The sequence below is a fragment of the Lygodium microphyllum genome, chromosome 4 (assembly GCF_053477565.2).
Source record: "Lygodium microphyllum isolate KBCC chromosome 4, Lygodium_microphyllum_v1.1.10, whole genome shotgun sequence".
Classification (NCBI taxonomy): Eukaryota; Viridiplantae; Streptophyta; class Polypodiopsida; order Schizaeales; family Lygodiaceae; genus Lygodium; species Lygodium microphyllum.
In genome coordinates this window covers 167,680,985-167,701,471 of record NC_141138.1, presented here as the reverse complement: position 1 = coordinate 167,701,471, position 20,487 = coordinate 167,680,985, and the positions used below count along the sequence as shown (strand labels likewise).

The window sequence follows — 20,487 nt, the reverse complement described above, 5'->3', positions numbered from 1 at the left end:
AACTGACGACGCGATCTTCATCGATAAACAATCGAGTGATCCAAGCTTTCATCCTAACCAGATGGGGAAGTGAGTATGGGTTGCCCTCTGTAACTATCAAATGAGTGTGAGACAAAGGGTGGGGCGAGTGACCAATCTTTTCCCTTCAAATCAAATGAGAGGTATGATGTGCGAATGGAGTGTTGCATGCACGGGATGGCCCTCTCAATGCACAAAGTATGATCTATTCTTGTGCACTGCACTATAAGGCTCTCTGGCCTTCCTTCTTGCACTGTATGCCGGCACAGGGCGGGATGCACTGTTGCACCATCAAATGCGCACAAGGCATACAACCTCTGCACAAGTGACCGTGAGGATTACATCAACGGGTTTCAGGACATGGCTGCCCTCTGTATCTTTCAACAGAGCGCGAGACAGAGGGTGGGCTGAGTGTGACTGGTGTTTCTTCAATCAATTACCAAGAGGTGAGGATTGAGGGACGTTACAATCTTTGGAGTAAGGTATGTTCTCTTTTCCCTATGCACCCACAGGCTAGGTTGCTGCCATCAATACATGACACGTCACCCTGTTCTGTACACTGCACTGTAAGGCTCCCTAGCCTTCCTTCTTGCCTGTACCTATGCCAGCCGGGTTGGACGCACTAATGCACCATCAACTGTGCACCCTGGCATACTCCCTCTGCACCATCTCCCTTGTCAATTCCTAAATCGGGTGTGAGATATGGGTTTCAATCATTATTCATCGAGTGATGTCCATAATGGGGCGAGTGACTGTTCTCTCATCCCATCTGAGTGTTATAAGCTGAGTGACTATCCTTCGTCAGCGACACCGACCCAACGAGATTCATCCATTAGCTACCTCCCTGGGTGCTGTTACATGGTCCCTGCCATGCTGGATGCGTCTGTTGCAGAGCGAGCTCTGGTAGCTCCTGCCGCCGCCTGAGACACAGCGCGCGACATCGACACTCGATTTCCACTATCTGCCACACGGGCCAAGTTTTCCTAACCCTATCTCTTGATTACACATGTATATTAAGGTGTTAAGTGTGGGGATGTCAGCGTCCAGTCGGTTGTCGAATCGTAGATTGTCGTGATGCATTTTCCTTGACGTTAATGTTTTAAGTGTGGGGACGCGTCCTTGCACGTCTATGTGGCATACCGCCCTACATATGCCTCACTTTGATCATGCATGTACGTCATGACTTTCTTTTACCCTCCTGGGGTCCCTTCCCCACCCACCCGTCCACTGTCACCACTCCCTTGGGGTTGTTCCTCCTCCATTTCTATTTCTCCCTTATTTTGATGTGTTTCCATGTGAACGTATCCTACGTTCACGGCGGAATCCCCATCTACCCTTACAACCCTTTTCGTCCCTTCGAACTATCCAATTTTCCTTTTTACCCCCCTATTTCGATGCACGGTTTTTGAGTTATTAATTTTTGAAGTATTTTGCGTAAATTGGACCGTTTTCCATGTGAACCTGTCTTGCTTGCTTCGGAACAGTGATCTGACGTGATAGCCCTGTCCTCCTCTTTCCCCCTGACATTTTTTATTTTTACTCCATGTCATTTCGATGCACGGTTTGTCCAATATTAATTTTTGCAGTTTTTCAGGACCTTTTTCGTGCGTCTTTTAGACATTTTTCCATGTGAACCTGCCTTGTTTGCATCGGAATTCTAGTTCGATTTGACAGTCGTGTCCATCACATCTTTCCCTACATGTTTTCTTTTTTCTCCCCCCTATTCTGACTTCCAGATTTTTAATTATTAATTTTTAAAAGTGTTTTTTAGTGTCTTTTTTGTGTTTTTTTTGCATGTGAATGCCTCCTGACCCTATCGGAACTGCGTTTTAACGTGACAGCCCTGTGCAACCCCTTCCCCCGCACATTTGTCATTTTTGCTGCCCTCTGTTTCGGTGAACCGATCTTCTGTTATTAATTTTTGACCGTATTTGCATGTGTCATTTTTATGTTTTTCCCATGTGAACGTGTCTTATCTCAGTCGAAACGGTGTTTTGACATGATAGGGTTGTCGGGCGCGTTCTTTTGCACATTTTTCCTTCTTCCCGCACTTTATTCGGATGCACGGATTTCCCGAAATTAATCCCCGTATGTGTTTTCAAGGCCGTTTTTCATGTTTTTTTGCATGTGCACGCCCTTTATTCCCCCCAAAACCCCCGTTGACCTTTTCCCCTATCTTCCCCCTGTCGTCTTGTACATTTTTCATTTTTACACCATTTCGTTTCGACAATCGGATTGTGAGATATTAATTTTTCTTCATTTTGACGTGTCTCGCGCGACTCGTCTCTCACGAGAACGCACGCATTTTCGATTTTACACGTCTTACCACGCCCGGTCACGTACGCACACCCCGTGCTGACGTCCGGATGCCATTCTGATCCCGCCACTGCAAATTTTTTTACCCCGCCCCGCGCACGCTCACGGGACAGGGGCACGCCTTTCTTTTAATTAATTAATTTATTACTTAAAAAATTATACCCCCCCCTCTCGCGTCCGTTACCACCCCTCCCCCCTTCCCTCCTCTCTCTTCTTCTCTCTATCTCTCTCTCTTCTTCTTGTTCTTTCTTTCCCTCTCCTCCCCCTCCCTCTCTCTCCCCGTAACCCCCTCCCTGCTTCCTTCTCTCTTTTCCATCCCCTCCTCCCTTTACCTTCCTTCTCCTTCCTTACTCCTCCGCCTCTTCCTTCTTCCACCTCTATCCCTCCCTCTCCCTTCTCCCCCCCAGGCGCCTGGTGCTGCCCGCCTGCCTGGCGCCGTGCACCGACCGCCTGCCAAATTCGCCGCCCGCCCCGAGGCGCCTTCCTCTGCCCGCCTGGTTCCACAGCGCCGCCCGTTAGGCGCCTTTTGCCTACCACCCGCCTGCCGCCCCCTGCCCCGATTCTGCCGCTCGCCGCCAGATTCGGCCGTCCGCCGTCCGCCAGCGGCCTCCTCCCCTACTCCCTCCCTCCTCCTCCTTCATCCTCCTCCCCTACTTCCTCCCCCACCTCCTTCCCCTCCCTCCCACCATCGGCCACCCACCCCTCCCTTAACCCCCCATTCCCCCCTTAACCCACCACCCTTACTCCTTAACCCCCCATTCCCCCCTTAAACCCCCACCCCTCCCTTAACCCCCCATTCTCCCCTTAACACCCACCTCCCCCCCTTAACCAGACCCAACCCCCCCAGTTGGCTTCACCCCACCCTCCCTCGTCGCATGTTCGTGTCTCTGTGTCTTCTCATGTGTGTTGTTCATGCGGGAGACCGTCTGATGTTCGCGTGCGTGTACACGTGAGCACGTCTCTTTGCGACTGTTCACGCGCGAGACGCACGTTTGGACTTGTCCGTACGGTGGTATGTGCTCGTTCGTTCACACGCAGCTGTTCACGCGTGTCCGAGTATTCATTTTTGAAATCCCGAAAATCATTTTTTAATCACAAAATCCATTAAACACATTTAAAATTTGAAAAAAATCATACAAAATTCAAAACAAATTTTGAAAAATTACCGAAAATTACTGAAACTTTTTCCACAATTTAATAATTTTTCTTCCTGAAAATCCCTATTAAAAATTTACTGAAAATTCCAAATTGGCTGAAATTCTTTCTAAACTGATGGAAATTGATAAAAAATCCAAAAAATACATAAAAATCAAAAAATAATTCAATTTTTTTTTTTAGAAACTCACATTTATCCTCTTTCCTTATTTGGACATTTTCTTGGAATAAAGAAATATTCACATAATGTTGGGAACTTATTTCTTTTTGGAACCATCTCATGACAATGTATTTATTATAAACAAATTTTTTTGAAACTCCCTAATATCACATGAACATTTCCATTACATTGAAACAATATGGGTTTCTGTCCTCGTAGTGGGAAAATTTGGGTTCTTGGTTTTTTTTAAAATAAATCCAAACAAACAAAAAACACCACAAACTCCAAACAAAAACAAAAACAAATATAAAACCATACACAATAAAAACAAATAACAAATTACCCAAACAAAACACAACAAACCCTTCTTTTCTTTTTTTAAAAATTGATTAAAACAATACACAAACAACCAACACCATAAACCGAGAAACAAATAAACAAAAAAAACAAAACACACACTTCAACTTAACCAAACACCATAAACTAAAAACATAAAAACCCTATAAATCAACACATCCAAATAAATCCAAGACATACATTTTTTTTCTTCTTTTCTTTTGGTTATCCGTTTCATTGTTCTTTGTCGTGGTCACGGTGTTAGCTCGTTTTTGTTTTTCTATCCAACAGGACGACTCTTGGCAGTCGACTGTTTGACCGTTTTGTGGATTTTTGTGGACTGGGCATTCCACTTTTGGAGGTTGTGATTTTAGACTTCGCAGACAGACCCACACATTACCAGGTTCCTTCCTTTTTCCCCCTCTCACTTGCACAATAATACACATTAATTGTAAATAAAATCAACCGAACGTTGCACACACATAATTAATAGATTGCACCTCATAATTTGTAAATAAAATGAACCAGACGTTAATTGTAAAAAGAACCCCCGCTGTTGCACATGCACCTTTGCACCCTAACCCACATAAGTTGTAAATTAAAATCAATTCACAGATGCACATGCACGCGCATTTCAGACACATTAACTTGTAATTAAAATCAACCCCCGAAGTCACGCATGCATGCATGCAAGTGCCATACATCATCTAATTATAACAAGGAACTGCATTAGTAGAGACCCAATCAGTCAGTCAGTCGTGTTAAAATCTGAGTGGGGCTGGGTTACAATGTCGACTCACCATGCATTAACGGGTTAATTTAATAATGAACGATGCTTAATTGTTTATATAATTAAAAAATGAGTCGTTAGTTTCACTCACAAACTCCGCCGCACTGTAGGACGTGAACGCTACGTGGGAGTGGGAGTAGTAATCTGATATTGGTCAACATGGTATTTATTCTTATTTTTAGTCAGAATATTTGGTTGCATCATGATTTTTTTTGAGTCTCTGTCTGGGCTATGGAATGTAGTTTTATTTTATTTTCTGTCTGATACGGGGTTACAAGGTGCATGTATGCGTGCATAGCATGAAGCTTTCGGTCGCACGTGTGTAGCAGTCATGTCGATTTTTTTTTCTAGGATGTGGTTTGCCTGGGGGTTGTTATGGTCCAATCAGTCGTGTTAATTAGTCGGTTTCCTGTCGATGGTCTCAGTCTTGGTTTTATTTTTGGGTTTTGCAGGTTTTCTTTTTGTTTTCCTGGTTGTGTGTGTGGGTTTTTTTTCCCATAGTCTGAATGGCACCTCTTTCTACGCCTCCAATTGTGGTCCAGCATGTTCCTCTTGCGGTCCATGACTATTCTCTTCTGTTAGAGGCAGATTGTATTTGACGAGCTGGCCTTCGCCCATTTGTGGCTCTCACTTTACCACCTGTGGATGAGAAGTTGTGTTATTCTTTCCTCGCTTCTTACAAAAACCAGTCTGGCCTGGCTTACAACCGGACATTCTGTTTATCAGTAGCCAATATCAGTGAAGCATTATGTTTGCCCTTATCTGCTTCCTTTGTGCCTAGTGGTAACCAGCTACCGATGACTGAGGAGATAGTCACACTGATGAAGAAGGAAACTTTCACCCCCTTGCTCCTTAACCAGCTCATTAAAAGCTCAGGGGTGTCTGTTGCCCACATTTCTTCTCCACTCTGGAAGCAGTTATGCCAGTTCCTACAAGACGGGTTCATGTCAGGAAAGGATGCATCCAAATACCTGTCAAAAGAATTATTCACAGCTTCTGTGAAGATTCTAGAGGGAGCTAAATTCAATTGGGCAAGTTTCCTGTTATCTAAGATGGATCAGCATTTCCAGCGTGTTAGGAAGGGTCAAAATAGTATTGTTTCTTATGGTGCCTTCCTACAGAGGATCCTTACTTTTGCACCTCCTCCTGGTGGTGTTCCAGTGCCAGATCCAGCTCCTTTACCAGTGCAGCCTATAGTATCAATTTCTTCTCCTAGGCCCATGCAGCTTAATTCAGAAGATGAGAAGTCGCCTGTTATTTTTTCTAGAAAGAAATGCCTTCGCACAAAGGGACCTTCCAATCCTTCTGTCCAAGATCCACTGGTGCAAACATCCACTCCTGCTGTGTCTGGCAGTGCCCTTCCTTCATTCCTTTCCTGTACCAATCTATGTCGCTCACAAGGAAGGAAAATTAGATTCACATATCCCTTCATCATTACACACCATTTTAGTTGGACCATGCTTCCACAGATGGTTTCCAATGTCCAGTCCACTCTGGAAACTTCCCTTACTTCCTGTCTTCAAACACTATACACCATTGTTTACACTTCCATGCAAGACAAGGTGGATTCCCTCACTAGTCAATTGAGTAAGGCACTGGAGGATCTGTCTTCAGAAAGGGCTACCCTCAGTGATATCCACAATCAGATGACTACTGCCACAGCCTTAATGGATTCACAAAATGTCACTATTCAGGAGCTGGAAGCTAAGGTTGTTAAACTAGAGGAGGAGAATGCATCTTTGATGCTTGAGAAGAATTCTGCCCTTGTAGAGATGGTCACTTTGGCTAGTAAGCTTGCTACCAGTGAGGGTCAGTTCCAGCAATCTCAGGACACTATAGAGTCCCAACAAAAACTCATTGAAGAACTTAATCAGAAGGTGGATGTTCTTTCTGTTTCCCCTCCTGCTACTGTATCTTTTGTTGTGTCATCCCAAGAGGAGCTTAATCAGTTACAACATAAGGCTAAGCTCTGTGATGGGTTCTCAACTAAGGTTGATCACCTTTAGCAGCGGATGGATTGTGTACAGAATGATTTTGTATGTTATACTAAATTGGTGTCACCTCCTCCATCCTTTTGGGTGAAATATCATCAACAGAGGTTTGCCTTATATATCTCTTTGAGCAATGTAGATTTAGAGCCTCCAAAGGATGGATGGTCCAATCTTTGGCCTGCGGAGCTCTTACGAGCTGTTTTTGACAGATTTGTGGATGACTTGATTTCTCATGAGGTCCAGTTACTCTCTTTCATGTATCTTATAGGCTATCTATAGATCCCTGATGAGAAAGATTTAAACATTTATGTGGGAGATGTCATCTTACAGGCAGTGATGTATGTACATTCAGTTGAGCTTCTGTTAGCAGAGAGTTTACGAACTTATCATGAGCAGACGTCTTGGTGCAAGGGATATGCTTGGCATCCACCTTTGGAGGATGTTGCTTTGGAACCTCGCCGCCTCAGAAGTGTCTTTCATAAATCAGATATCTAGCCTCTTCAATCTCAGTTGTTGAGCTTCATTGCTGATAACCCATTATTTATTGAGTCTTTCTTTTAGGATTTAAATTTTCGATGTTCTATTTATCCTTTAGATCATGTTGATCTTTTATTATATTCCCTAATGTCTTATCGTTTCCCATTATATGTTTCTCTTCTTTCATCTAGTCCTTATAATATTCCTCCCTTATCATTTACCCCTTCAGGATTTCCTCACATTCCAGTATTCACTACATGTCCTTTCATTGCTGATCCTACATTATCTCCTACTCCTTCTGACATTCCACCTACTGTTCCTCCTGTTCCTTTAGTTTTTCCAACAGAATCCCTTCATACATTTTTGATGTATTCTCCATCTTTTCCACCTTCTTTATCCCTTCAATTACCCTCTTTTTATGATCTGTCATATCCTCCATTACAATGCTCTCCTTTCATTCCATTACCCTCTCCGACAGATTACATTAACCTTCCTCCCCAAATAGTGCTGGATACCCCAAGGTATGATGGTGACATCCTTCGTAGAAGACAGTGGACATTACATGATTCAGTGTGACAGGTCCAGTGTTTAATTGGCCTCTCATTCTAGGGTCCTAGGATACTTCTGTAGCGTGTTCCAATTATTACCTCCACTTTGCTAGGGTACATGGTACTTCTGGAGATACCACAGTTTGTCTTGCTGCTCACTTTTGTTGGTATCTTGAGTTCATGCATCATCAGTCACACTTGAATACTCGCAAGGGTATCCCCCAAATGCTGATTAATCCAAATGAGGATGTAACAGTTGCTCAAATGAATCTCTTATATTATTTTGCATAGGCCTTCCCTACCAGATTCATCATTTTATTGGAAAGGATGTGTTGCATACAACTCCTCAAAAATATACCTCAGTACTTTGTGGATGAAAACAAAGCCTTGGACCATCTTAAAATTAGTTTGTAGTTTAAGAAGAAATACCTTCATCCTACTTAGTAGGAGGGTTTTCTTGATTGTATCCAGTCTCTTCTTTTTAATGGAAATTTCTTCTTTCTCTTCAACATTTTTGAGGAGTTGTGCCATTCAGATCATATTTGTGTATGGGTATTTTTTGTATTAGGTATTGTTGTTTTTCTTTGTGGATGAGGAGCTGATGAAGATGGAGATGTGAAGATTGATGATGTTGCTTATTAGCTGGATGAAGTTGTAGTTGAAGATTTGGAAGCTGAAACATATTATATAGGTTTTATGAAGCTGATGTTGGGGTCGTGATCGTAGCTGGTACATTGTGCTGATTGAAGATTTTTTTAGCAAAGAGATTAAGCTTTTATTCATTTTTTCCTGAGGTCGCGAGGATGCTTCCTTGTCTAAGTGTGGGGATATGTTGAGTGTGAAATATGTTGGTTTTTGGGCTGATTTTTTGTTGTTTTTGATGATAAATGGTTGTTTATTTTGAAGTGTTTGGAAAGGTTTGGATAAGTTTGAAGGATTTTTGATGGTTTTTGATGAGGATGTTTGGTTCTATAAGGTCTGATTTTCTTACGTTTTCTTCTGTTTTGTTTCTGTTTTGGTAGTAGAGATGGTTGAATGAATGTTTTGAGAGATGATTGAAGTTGTGTGAAGAGGTTTATGAAAGATTGAATTGGTTTTGTTTTGGTTTTTATGATTTTTATGGGTTCTGTTGATCTTTTGTAAAGTTCTATAAGCTTCTGTAGTTCTGTTGTTCTGTACTTCTGTTGCTTTGTGGTTCTGCTCTGTTGTTTCTGTTGAGTGTTATGATGGATGTGTGGATATTTTGGGAAGTGTTTTTGTCTTAGGAAAGGATGAATGGAAGCTCTATCCAAGCTAATTGAAGTGAAGAAGTAATTGCTGAAGATTTACAGAAGGTTACAGAAGACAGTGATAGAAGACAGATCTCACAGGACACTATGAAGTCTCTGGTGCCCCTTCATACCACACATACCTTTTGGAAGGTGTATCCATGACCAAGAGAGGAGTATTATGTGTGATTATTGATTATTGTAGTGAGGATATGATGTACTATTGATGGAGAGAGAGAGAGAGAGAGAGAGAGAGAGAGAGTCAGAGATAGTCAATTCTATTAAAACAATGTAATTGTATATGAGAGATTGAGAGAGAGAACTATGAAGACATTGAAGATGAATAATATGTGATTGATTCCCATTTAAAAGATGGTGTATTCCTTTGTGTTCTTTGTTATATTGATGGAGATTATGAAGATGTTGAAGATTATGGTTGATTCTATCATATCCGTGGGAGATCTACATGATGCTGCATGAAGATTTGTTGTGCCTGGTGTTCTTTCCTTCATTATGATCATACAAAACCTAATAAAAAAGCTTGTTGATGATGACAAGATAGATTTTCTTGCAGTAGAAACCCTATTTCCTTGGTGTCTCTCTTGGGGCTCCATGAGTTCTCATGTCCACCTAGCACGAGGGTGAGTTTTCATGTAAGAGCTTGGGTGCCTTCAAGTGGCTTGACCATTTCATGCTACCTTTGTTCTCAACCATGAATTCCATGTATTGTAAGCTCCATTTCAATATATGATATGGCTATGTCTATGGTTTCGTGTTATTTTAGTTACAAGACATGGCTTATTTTCAATTAGAAGATAATTTCATTTCACCAGCACATTTACAAACCCCAAATAGGCAGAGCATCCAATGTAGCATCTTTCTTATTGTTTCTTTGTAGATTATGGTGCCTTCAATAGCTCTCACTACCTCTCACAGTTGGGTGAGAGGCTTGCTTCAATTTGAGTTAGATGAGGAGGTTTGACATTGTCATTGTCTATCATCTTATGTGGTTTAGCCACTTTCTATAGAGGGCTACATTATTTCATTTCTTTTTGGGCACTGTAGACTATTTTGATTCACATTTTGGGCCCAGCTACTTGTATACCAATTGTGGCCCCAATTTTTCTATTTATAGGAAGTCTACCCCTCTCACTCATTCATCCATCATTACATACATTCATTATTATGATCATTCTGCTAAGCCTCCTCATTCTCTCTCATCCCCCTCTTGGTATCTAGCATCCACACTAATGCTTAGTGTTGTGCATTGGGGCTAATCATTGTAGCCTTGTATCTTTCAACCATCCAATTGCTTTATTCCTTCTCTCCTACATTGATTCAATCTCCTTTTCTCTATGTTCACTTTTCTTTCCTGATTCAATCTCCTTTTCTCTATGTTCACTTTTCTTTCCATTGTGAACTCTCATAGAATTGAGATGCTCAATAAAACAAACATGCAAATGTGACTAGATTGGAGTCGCCATAGGATGTCCCTCTTGGTCCATGATGGTCTATTCTCTCGTGCCAAAATTTCCTTAATCACATTGTCCAACAATGTGCTACTTCTAGATCGCTCGCTAAAGTCAAAACTCAATGACCATGAGTCCATGGCTAAAGATGAATAGAACTTCCTTAGAGCATGAACTAATCAACTTAGAAGAGAGGGCTCTTAGGAGAGTTTTAGAATATCATATTGAGGTATAAGAAGTTAGTGAAGTTTGCTTGTACAACCCTTAGGCCCCTTATAGGCTTGCATGCAGGCTTCTTGAAAAATAGGGTTCTATTAAGGAGCCACTTACACACACATAATTGTGTCATCCTAGATATTATCATGCCCTCTCGTGCCATCCAATTAAGTTAGTGTGGTTAGTAAAGCCATATGCTTTTGATAATTAGATTGTTGGTTCCAGTGTCAACTTAGTGAAAGGGCATAGTAACTTTCTGATAGGTGGGGAGTGTGATCAGACACAAAATGACATTTTGTGCCTCTTTCTCACCTCATTATTCTTTGACACGTGTTAACAGACTATTGTTCAATACAGAAGTCCATGCACTTTGTAAGGCCCCTCTATCGTACAATAGCATTGACACCATGTGAGGAGAATACCTTAGGATTTGCAAATAAAGCACAAAGTGTGTAGGATTTCAACTAAAATAGCTAAAATAAGGGAGAAACTCAAAATACAAAAGTGCCAAGTCAAGAAGTAACTCAATGGATTGAATACAATAATATATATCCAATGAACGAAGAAAAGCCTAAATCACTGTCTCTTTAAGAGTGAGTTGAGCAGAGGGAGTCGATATGGAGATAGCTTCCAAATGATCTCGAAGTAGGACACCATGAAAACTTCGGTATTGAAGGATGCGACTAGTAGCTAGAGAAAAAGAAAATGTAGATGTAGCAACCCTAGAGAAATGGATAGGAGAAAATGTAGCCTCAAGAGGAGAAACACAAATCCCTAGATGATCCAAAAAGTAGATAGCAACACCAACATGTGAAAAGATAGGTACCAAACTGTCCAGATGGTGATGTCAACTAGGCCGATCAATACAATATCAAAATGCAAATATTAATGGAATTTCTAGACAATCAAGTAGAAACATGTCGTCCATTGACAATCAAGATAGGTCATGGCAACACTGTCGTAGTTGTCTACATGGTGATGGCTAGCTTGCTAGCAAGTGGAACAATCGACATTATGTGGACAACAAGGGTGAGAGAGCAACAACCCTAGAGTGATGGATGTGGGATGTGCAAAGTTGTTAGAGAGTTCGCTATTTTACATATGCATCAGCTAACCAGCTATTTAGGATGGTGGCCAAGCACTCTCAAGTGGCACCTAGGCACTTTGGGTGCATTAAAGGTACACGTGCGGATTTGGATCATTTAAGTTTTTTGTTTTGGGATGTTTTAATGGAAAAGGGGGATTGTAGTTAATTAACCTTTTGTAACTTAACAAAGCTAACCATGGGCATTCCACAAAGAAGAATACCATTGGTTCACATGTATGTCCCAATGTAGAAGTATTCCATGAAACAAAGAGATTTGGATAGCCATACTTTGATACCAAGAACTTTAAATTTGTGATATAGTGTTATTTGTCGAAGCATATTTTGTAATATTGTATGCACATTGGGGAATGAGGGACAAATCAAACCTTGTCTTTTTTCTTTATTTGTGTCATCATCTCCATTTTAGCAAGATAAGAAATTTTTTTAAAGAGGAAACCAGTTGAGAGGGAGGGGGAGAGAAAAGAAGAGAGACGGAGAGGGGGGGGGGGAGATTCAATGAGAGAAGAAACAAATTCAAAGAGGAAAAAAATTAAGAGAGGAGGAAGGGGGAGAATAATCAATCAATCAATAAGAAAAAGAAGATAGAACAAGAGAAATGAAGAAAATTTATAGAGAAAAAGAGAATTAAAAAACTTAAATAGAGAGAGATGGAGAGCAAAAAGAAAATTTAGAGAGGAGAGAGAGAGAGAGAGAGGGGCGGAGTGTGAAGTTGCCATATGAACTTTGCTTTGGAGTATGCAAGGAACGCTAGTCCATATTAAGAGCAATGATTGGTAAATTTGGTCCATAAAAAGTTAATCAATTTATTACAAGCAATTAAACAGCATAAATTGAGTGGGAAACTTAAGAAATTTTTTTGTTTTAGTAAAACTTTGTCAAAAGCATGGGTTTTTGAAAATTCGTGAAAATGCTCCATGGGAACATGAATAAAAAGCAAGGGTCTGCAGCCTTCTCATATTGAAACTTGGTCTTGTCTTAGAGACTAAGAGTGGGGTCCCGCGCAGGCCTGCCAGACCTTTTAGGTGGCAAATAAGGAAAGTTTGTTCGGTGTGGCATGCCTTTTGTCTCTCTTACTTTTTGGAATGCAAGCAGACATTACACGTGTGGCTGCACTCTAGGTTGAGAAACCGTTCTGAGTCGGGATGATTGCGAACATAGCATAACATAACCTTTATTTACGAAATCTGTGATAGACTTACTAACACGATGAAGAAGTTATCATCCTGATGAGTTACGACAAGTCTGGAGTCTGGAGTCAAAACTTTCAACGCACGAGCTACGACGCTGTCCACTACCACAATCCGTGAACACCATGGCCGCTGCTAGACAACAAGGCTAATATTATAACTATTACCTGCTGTAAACGGCGAGAAAAGGCAACCAGTCAGGCAAGACGAGCTTGTAGCTCTGTGCTGGAGACCGCGGGGAGGGAGGGAGAGCAAAAAGAAGCAGCAGAAGAACGAGAGGAGACGACGGCGAGGATGTTCCGGGTGCAACGTGTGCCCCCGTCCTTTCCGGACTACGTCGATGGCGTCGCGTCGAAGGACGTGCCCTTGGCAGCGCACCCGCCTCTCTGGGTTCGCATCTTCCTGCCGAAACAAGCCCTCCACCATGGGCCTCTGCCTGTCGTTCTCTACTTCCATGGCGGCGCTTACAGCTTGGGGGACCCCGACTGGCTCCCCTTTCACGCCTTCTGCAACTCCATGGCCGCAGCGTCGACAGGCTCTATCTGGATTTCCGTCTCCTACCGCCTCGCACCGCAGCACCGCCTCCCTGCGGCCTACGACGACGGTCTCGCGGCCCTGCGATGGCTGCAGCAACAGGCGTCCTTACAGGCTTCTTTATCTTCTTCTTCTTCTTCTTCTCCTTCTCCTTCTTCTTCTGAACTGGAGCTCGAACCCTGGTTCTCCCAGGACATGGCCGACTTCTCCACCTGCTTCCTTGCCGGCGAGAGTGCGGGGGCCTCCATCTGCTTCAACGTCGCCATGAAAGACTGGCAGCCGATCTCCTCCCCCCTGTGCATCCATGGCCTCCTGCTAGTCCATCCAGCCTTCCACGCCGAGGCCAAGCGCCACTCCATGGTCGATGCGTCCCTCGACAACCTACAGGTGAACCGCTTCTACGACCTCGCCCTGCCAGAAGGGGAAAATCTGGACTACCCTCCCGTCAATCCCCTCAACCCTAAGGGGCCCAGCCTCGTGCCGCTTTCGGCATATCCCCGGATTCTGATAGCCGTGGCAGAGCTGGATTTCAGGTACGACATGACCATGGCCGTCTACGACATTGTCAAGGGGCTTTGTCGAGAGGTCAGATTGATAGTCACCTCTGGCAAAGGGCACGCGTTCCATGTATTCGAGCCCACTTGCAAGGAGTCTGCCGAACTGCTCGCACAGCTGGTGGACTTCATGTCACCACGAGGCAACACGGCAGACGCCGATGTGCCGGATGATGGCACTGCAGTTCCTGCAATTTCCGGGCAACAGGGTAAAGAGTAACATTTGCAGCGGTCACCCATTGGATCTTTCTTAGAATACGTGAGTTAACACATCGTTTTTTAATAGCCATATTACACACTCAAATTTTAAAAATTGGTTTTGAGCGATCTCCAATCTTGTGGTGAAATTTGTATGGAGGCAGCACTCCAAGTGATCTCCACCAAAGCCTTTGGTGAACCCTCAAATGTGTAATGTCATGGAAGTGTAATTTAGAGATGTGTCGACAAGTGAGTATCTACAAATGATCTCCAAACCTCATCGTGAATCCTCTCATCTACAATGTCATGGAAGTGTAATTTAGAGATGTGTTTATGCATCTCCATACCTTGTGGGGCAGATCCTCACATGCGCAAATCTCTCCTTTTGTTCAAAGAATATGTGCACATTCACCTTATTTGTAAATTTATGTTTTGTTTCCTTTCTATGTTGTTGACTTAAGTGTGAGTGCATGCTAAAGCATCTCTTGCTTGAAGCCAATGTATGCTTGAGGACATGCTCAAAGGAACAAGAGAGAAGATGCCATATTTTGCAAAAGAGAGGATGCCTTATCACCTATCCACTTAAAGCAAAGGTGAGTATCTTACCACCTACCACTCAAAATAGAGGAGAGCCTGGCTAACACGAAGAAAGACGAGGAAGAAGACACCAAGGAGAAGAAGGAAAAGGAAGAAGTAGAGAAGAAAGCTCTGGAGAAAGAGTAGAAGCAACAAAAGAAACCAACACAGGATAAAGATGAAAAATACTCCCTCTTCAAAGGATTATTATGGGCAATTACAAGATACTATAGCCCACCAAATACAAGAGAGAAAAGAAGGGATGGATTCAAGTCAAATAAGTGGATAGCAAAAATAGACAAGTATTTGAGATCCTCAAAGGTGCCATAAGCAAGAAGGAAGAGATAGTCTTGCTTGAAAACTTGGCTAAAAGCGATAATTAGGATATTCAAAAGACTATTATACTTGGAAGGAAGAACATTGGCACAAGGAAGCCAAGGAAGAGGATACATGTGGCCTCTAATATCAATGCATGGATATTGAGGATCTCGTAGGACAATAGGATCGTTAACATTATGGCTGAGATTGGCAAATCACTCCATGTTGAGATGCTTCAAGTGTGGAGGTGCTTAATATCAATCTAGCTGTCCAAATATCTTTGAAAATAATCGAGCTATCCAAAGGATGAAGCCTTATCAAGAACTTCAAGGGTAGCAACTACATGTGCATTTGGAGGAGACGAACACCCTCAACTGCCATGATTTAGGAAGATATATCATCGTATTGAGGATGAAAGAGCACTTGCATTCTTTATGTAGATGTTGTAGAAAAATTTTTAATGAGTAGTTCTTGTTTTACCTACTATGAGTAGTCTCTTTAGCAACTCTTAATCATGTTTCATTTTTTAAATGGGTCTTGTATACATTCACCATGGACTTGGATTCTGACTTGAGATTTTTCAATAGATTGTGGAGGTCAGTAGAGCATGTGCGAAGATGCATGCTTTCTACATAGGGGGTTGGCTCTAGCCTCTAAAATCACTGCTAGGTGGATGTGGCAACATGCGGCCCACTATCTAACCATGCTAGTAATGTTGAGTAGACATCTTGGTAGATAACTAATCTAAACCAAAAACACATCAAGAGCTCAACATGGAGCATACGGAATGTCTTCAACCAATCATTGATTTCAAATAATATAATTTTTAGACTAATATTGACTAAGGTGAACACATTTTAGTGTAGAATAATGTGAATTAAGAGCTTGCTACATCATAGCATCTTTTTTCTATGAACAACACATATGATTAAGATAATGTCTTTAAATATCATATAACAAGTCACATGTAAATATCCATAGATTCCAAAAAAAAAAACTTCCAAGCCTCTAACGTGCTATAATATACTTATAGATCAACTTTGGTCTAAGACTTTCTCTCCATGAATGCAAATAGTTTGTCAAGCAAGATCTGCATATCTATATGTTTGAGCCTAGCTTCTCGAATGGCTTTGAGTTCACATATTTCCATGCAAATTATTGAATGCTTTTGTAATAATGACCCCCCTCTACGTTTTACTTTGACAATACTTACTTGTTGCTTTGTAACGTTTGTTATATCATTAATGAGAGATGTTATTCTTGTCCAATACTTGTAGTGATGAATGTCAAGTTGGTATTCATTCATGAAGGATGAGGTCTTCTTCTTATGGATATTTTAGACTTCTTGTATATTTAGCATCTCTCGAACTATTTTCCTTGGTACTAAATGACTACTATGAGTTCTAGCTTGTGTGAAATCATGGATGATGTAATGCTCTACAAAAGGGCCAACATTCAAATTCACTTACTAGTACATGGCTATGATTAAGAAGAATTGCTACCATATGTTTCCAAATTTGGATGTTCATATCATTAGACTAATACCCCATGACCTAAAGTCACTTCTTCATCCCTCCATTTCTAAATGTAATTTCTCTGTGTATTGCCAAATCACTTGCTCCTTTTGCATAGCCCCATTGTCATGTCCTTGGTCTGCTAAGATTCAGTCATCCCTCTTCAACTATTCAATGATATCTTTGCTCTCACCATAACCTTTTGTATGCAAATCCCATTTCGCCTTTGTGGCTCATAAGTTTTGTTGGTGTAACAAATTCATGGAGTCCTATAACTAGTGGTTTTTCCTTCAAGTGTTAAATGTAACCCAACAAACTTGACCTATGTTGCTAGCTTTAAAATACAATGAATCTAGTTTTGTAAGTAGATTCTTAATGACCCATCTATCCACAAGTCTAAATGGTGCTTTGGATTCCTCTTAGGCTTTTCACATGTGTTCTTTCTCTTCATGGTAGAGATGAGACAAATTGCTCCATTTAATAAGTGATTAATAATTAAACTAAATGTACCAATGAAGATAGTAATCTATTCCTAGATACAATGTGACTATCTATGAGTGTTGATGCGAGATTCACATTAGCATCTACTAGACCCGGTGCAACATTCTTTGTCAAAAAATTTTGGAATCTCTAGTTCCATTTTGCAAAAGCATTTAAAGTATTAGAAATTTGAAAGGCTAACTAGCACAAGGAAAACTTGGTTCCTTAGAAAGAAAGAATCATCTTGTGATGTCACCGATTTTGTAGCTCTTAAACCCACAATCGAACCATACAAACTTAGCTATGTTGAATTTAGTATATATTAATTTGGCATTGAGAAATGCTTACATGTGTCACCTAAAAGATAAAACATTGAAATGGAGGGTGATAGATGCATGAGGAACATTTTCAATAGTTCTCTACTTCATGGAACAATAGATGGATATGCAAATTTGGGTCATTTTTGGGACCTTTTAATACCTATCTAGCACTTCTTAGAGGGCTAAAAAATAGAGTCATTTTAATGTGATGGAGCTCTCAAAGCTCAACCCAAGTAATTTATTTTTTCTAGAGTACATAGCTAAGAACATGTTTACAACCCAATGCACATCTAATATTATGATAACAACATTCATATCAACCCTCACAATGTCAAGAGGATAGTCCAATATTGCACACAAGTCAAGATCATAGCATAATTCGTTGATTCATTATAACTAAGAGTTGGTTTACAATGCTCAATTGATAGTTTTCAAATCTATGCATATGTATACGTAAACTTGTGCTCAAAGCAACACGATTACTAAGCCTCACAATATAAACATCATAGTGTATGTTGCAGAATGTGCCTTCCCATACCCGAGTATTTGAATTCATGTGAGATTTTTCTACTTGTAGGCTCTTTTAATTGTTATCTTAAAAGAGAAATTGTTTTGTGCTATAGAAACAACTCTCCAAGGATGATGTAATACAAAGGAATGCCAATGAGGAAATCACCTCCACAATAACATTCATGAAATAGAACATGGATGTGGACAAGGATGGCAGTAAGGTAATGTTTACTAAGGCCACAACTAGACCATGTTACTAAAAGTTGTGAAGTTTCTACACCATTTGAATACATTGATCTCAAGTTGTAATCTAAATTTCATGGGGATTCTAGTTGCTACTAGTAGCTAGATGAATTCATTCCTTCATTGATAAGCTAAGTGCACCTTGTAAATTTTAGTATTGTGACTATATTGATTAGATAAAGCTCTAGAAATATCATGGGGAGTTCTTGTTGAATGATATACTTTGGTAGCTACCAGCAAGCTTGCCAACAATCAATTCCTTAATTCTCCAAAATAACGTTGATCTACATATACTACATAGCGCTATGGATATCCCACCTAGAAGCCTTAATTACTGATATTGGGGTTTTGGTAATGTATATTTCACTTTCTGATGCTAGCTATGGTTGCATGGAAATTATACCTAAAGATGGATTTTTAGCTAATAAATGTAGTTGATATGCCTAAGAGATAAATGTAATGGCATACCATTATATCCATGCAGGATTTCCAAGAACCTTGATTGTTCGTCAAAATTGAATTGCATTTACATCAAGTACCACTGATCGAAGTCATGTGGTTGCAACTCACCAATCATTATCTTTGTGTGTTTTCCACATCCATATGATTGCACAAAGTACCACAATTAAAATCATGTGATTTGCAACTAACCAATCCTTATCTGTATGTGCTTTCCACATCCATGTATGCAATAGAGTAATGCTCATCAAAAGCAATGATGAAATAAGGCTTAACTTGTCTAATGTGGTGGTAGGCTCTTCCATGATTTCTATCTAGTTTTCTCTTAGAATAATTGGGTCCTATGATGGCATGATCATGTAAAGCCTCTAAGCTATCAAGGAGATTGGGTGATTCAATATCCTACAACTATACAATTTAATTATTGGTGTTGAATTGAGGCCCTTAAATGAGAATGAAGCTATAATATAGTGTATTGTTGCAAATGACTATTTCATTTAAGGGTGGACACTTGTTCTAATTTTGGTATTGTGTGTGCCATTTGATAAGGTGAAAGTTTTCAATGGCAAAAAAGGTGATGCATTTGTTGCTGCCACGTGCCCTTTTGGTTAATAGATTGTGAGAAAAATAAGGGTTGAGAAGCTATGCAACACAACATTTTCTAGTGACATTGGAGCATGTGATTGGATGTAAAATCGAACAATATAAGATTGATTTTTTTTGCTTGAACACATGCACTTTTTATGTGGCACAAGAAAAGGACTTGTCATATGTGAGTAATTTGTACATAATCTAAATGTGATAGCATTGAACAAAAGTGTGTGAGCATTGCTCTATGGGTGGGAGGGGGTGGTTGGTTGTTTCTTTGGAGCGCTTGTTTGATTACCACTACTTGAGCTTGATCATTTTTGGTGTTTGATTTTGCAATGTTTGTTCGAGTTTTCCCTCGTTTCTTGAAAAATTGTTTCTTGTATTGTTTTAAATAGTTCTTGAAGTTGATATAGTTGGTATTGGTTAGATGCATACTATTGTTTAGTCCTTTTGTGTTGATTGTTTCAATGTCCTTGTAGTTTCTTGGTTTGTTGTATTTTTCTAGCCTTGTTTTGTCTTATATTACTGTTAGCATGTGGTGCTTGTATTAATATATTTGTATTAACTATTTCTTTGTCAGTTTTGTAGGTTTGCCTCATTGCATGTTGTGTATTGTTTGTTCTTTTAAGTTTTGTGTTTCTTTGTTTGTTTTTAATCATGGTTATTTTGAAGTGTCCCATTACAAACATAGGGTTGGTTTTGTTTGTATTTTTTAAATCATTGCATAGAAGTTGTGTAAGATTAGTATTTTGTGTATAGGATTTTCCAACAAATAGCTATTATTATTATTATGTTTTCTTACTCGTACATGATGACTCAATTTGGGACTAGTTATGTTAAAGTACTAGTTTGTTATCATGCGCCAAAGAAGAGCAAACGCATTTCAGCCTAGTTTGGAGTATTTCAAAGTTCAACACTGGGTTAGTGTTATCCTATTTGAATTGTATTATATTAGTTATACATGAGGTCAGAGGTATTAGTTCAAGTAAAAATGTTTTAGTCTTTGTCATGATCCTTAACCCATCTGGCTCTGTGTATTTGTTTAATATCACAGTCACACTTGTGGTCTGTTTAAAAACCAAAACAATTGCATTACTGTTTATTTATTTCAACTATTAATTTAACTTGCACTTGTGTATAGTGCAGAATAC

At 40.4% G+C, this 20,487-nt stretch overlaps 1 protein-coding gene across 1 annotated transcript; it reads left to right on the top strand.

Annotated features, from left to right (window-relative positions):
- The first annotated feature begins 13,102 nt into the window (after positions 1-13,102).
- On the top strand, positions 13,103-14,718 carry LOC148037873 (carboxylesterase 20-like). Its single transcript, XM_087677369.1, has one exon. It carries the CDS (start codon positions 13,334-13,336, stop codon positions 14,345-14,347), a length of 1,014 nt encoding a protein of 337 aa, XP_087533495.1. The 5' UTR covers positions 13,103-13,333; the 3' UTR covers positions 14,348-14,718.
- The last annotated feature ends 5,769 nt before the right edge of the window (positions 14,719-20,487 follow it).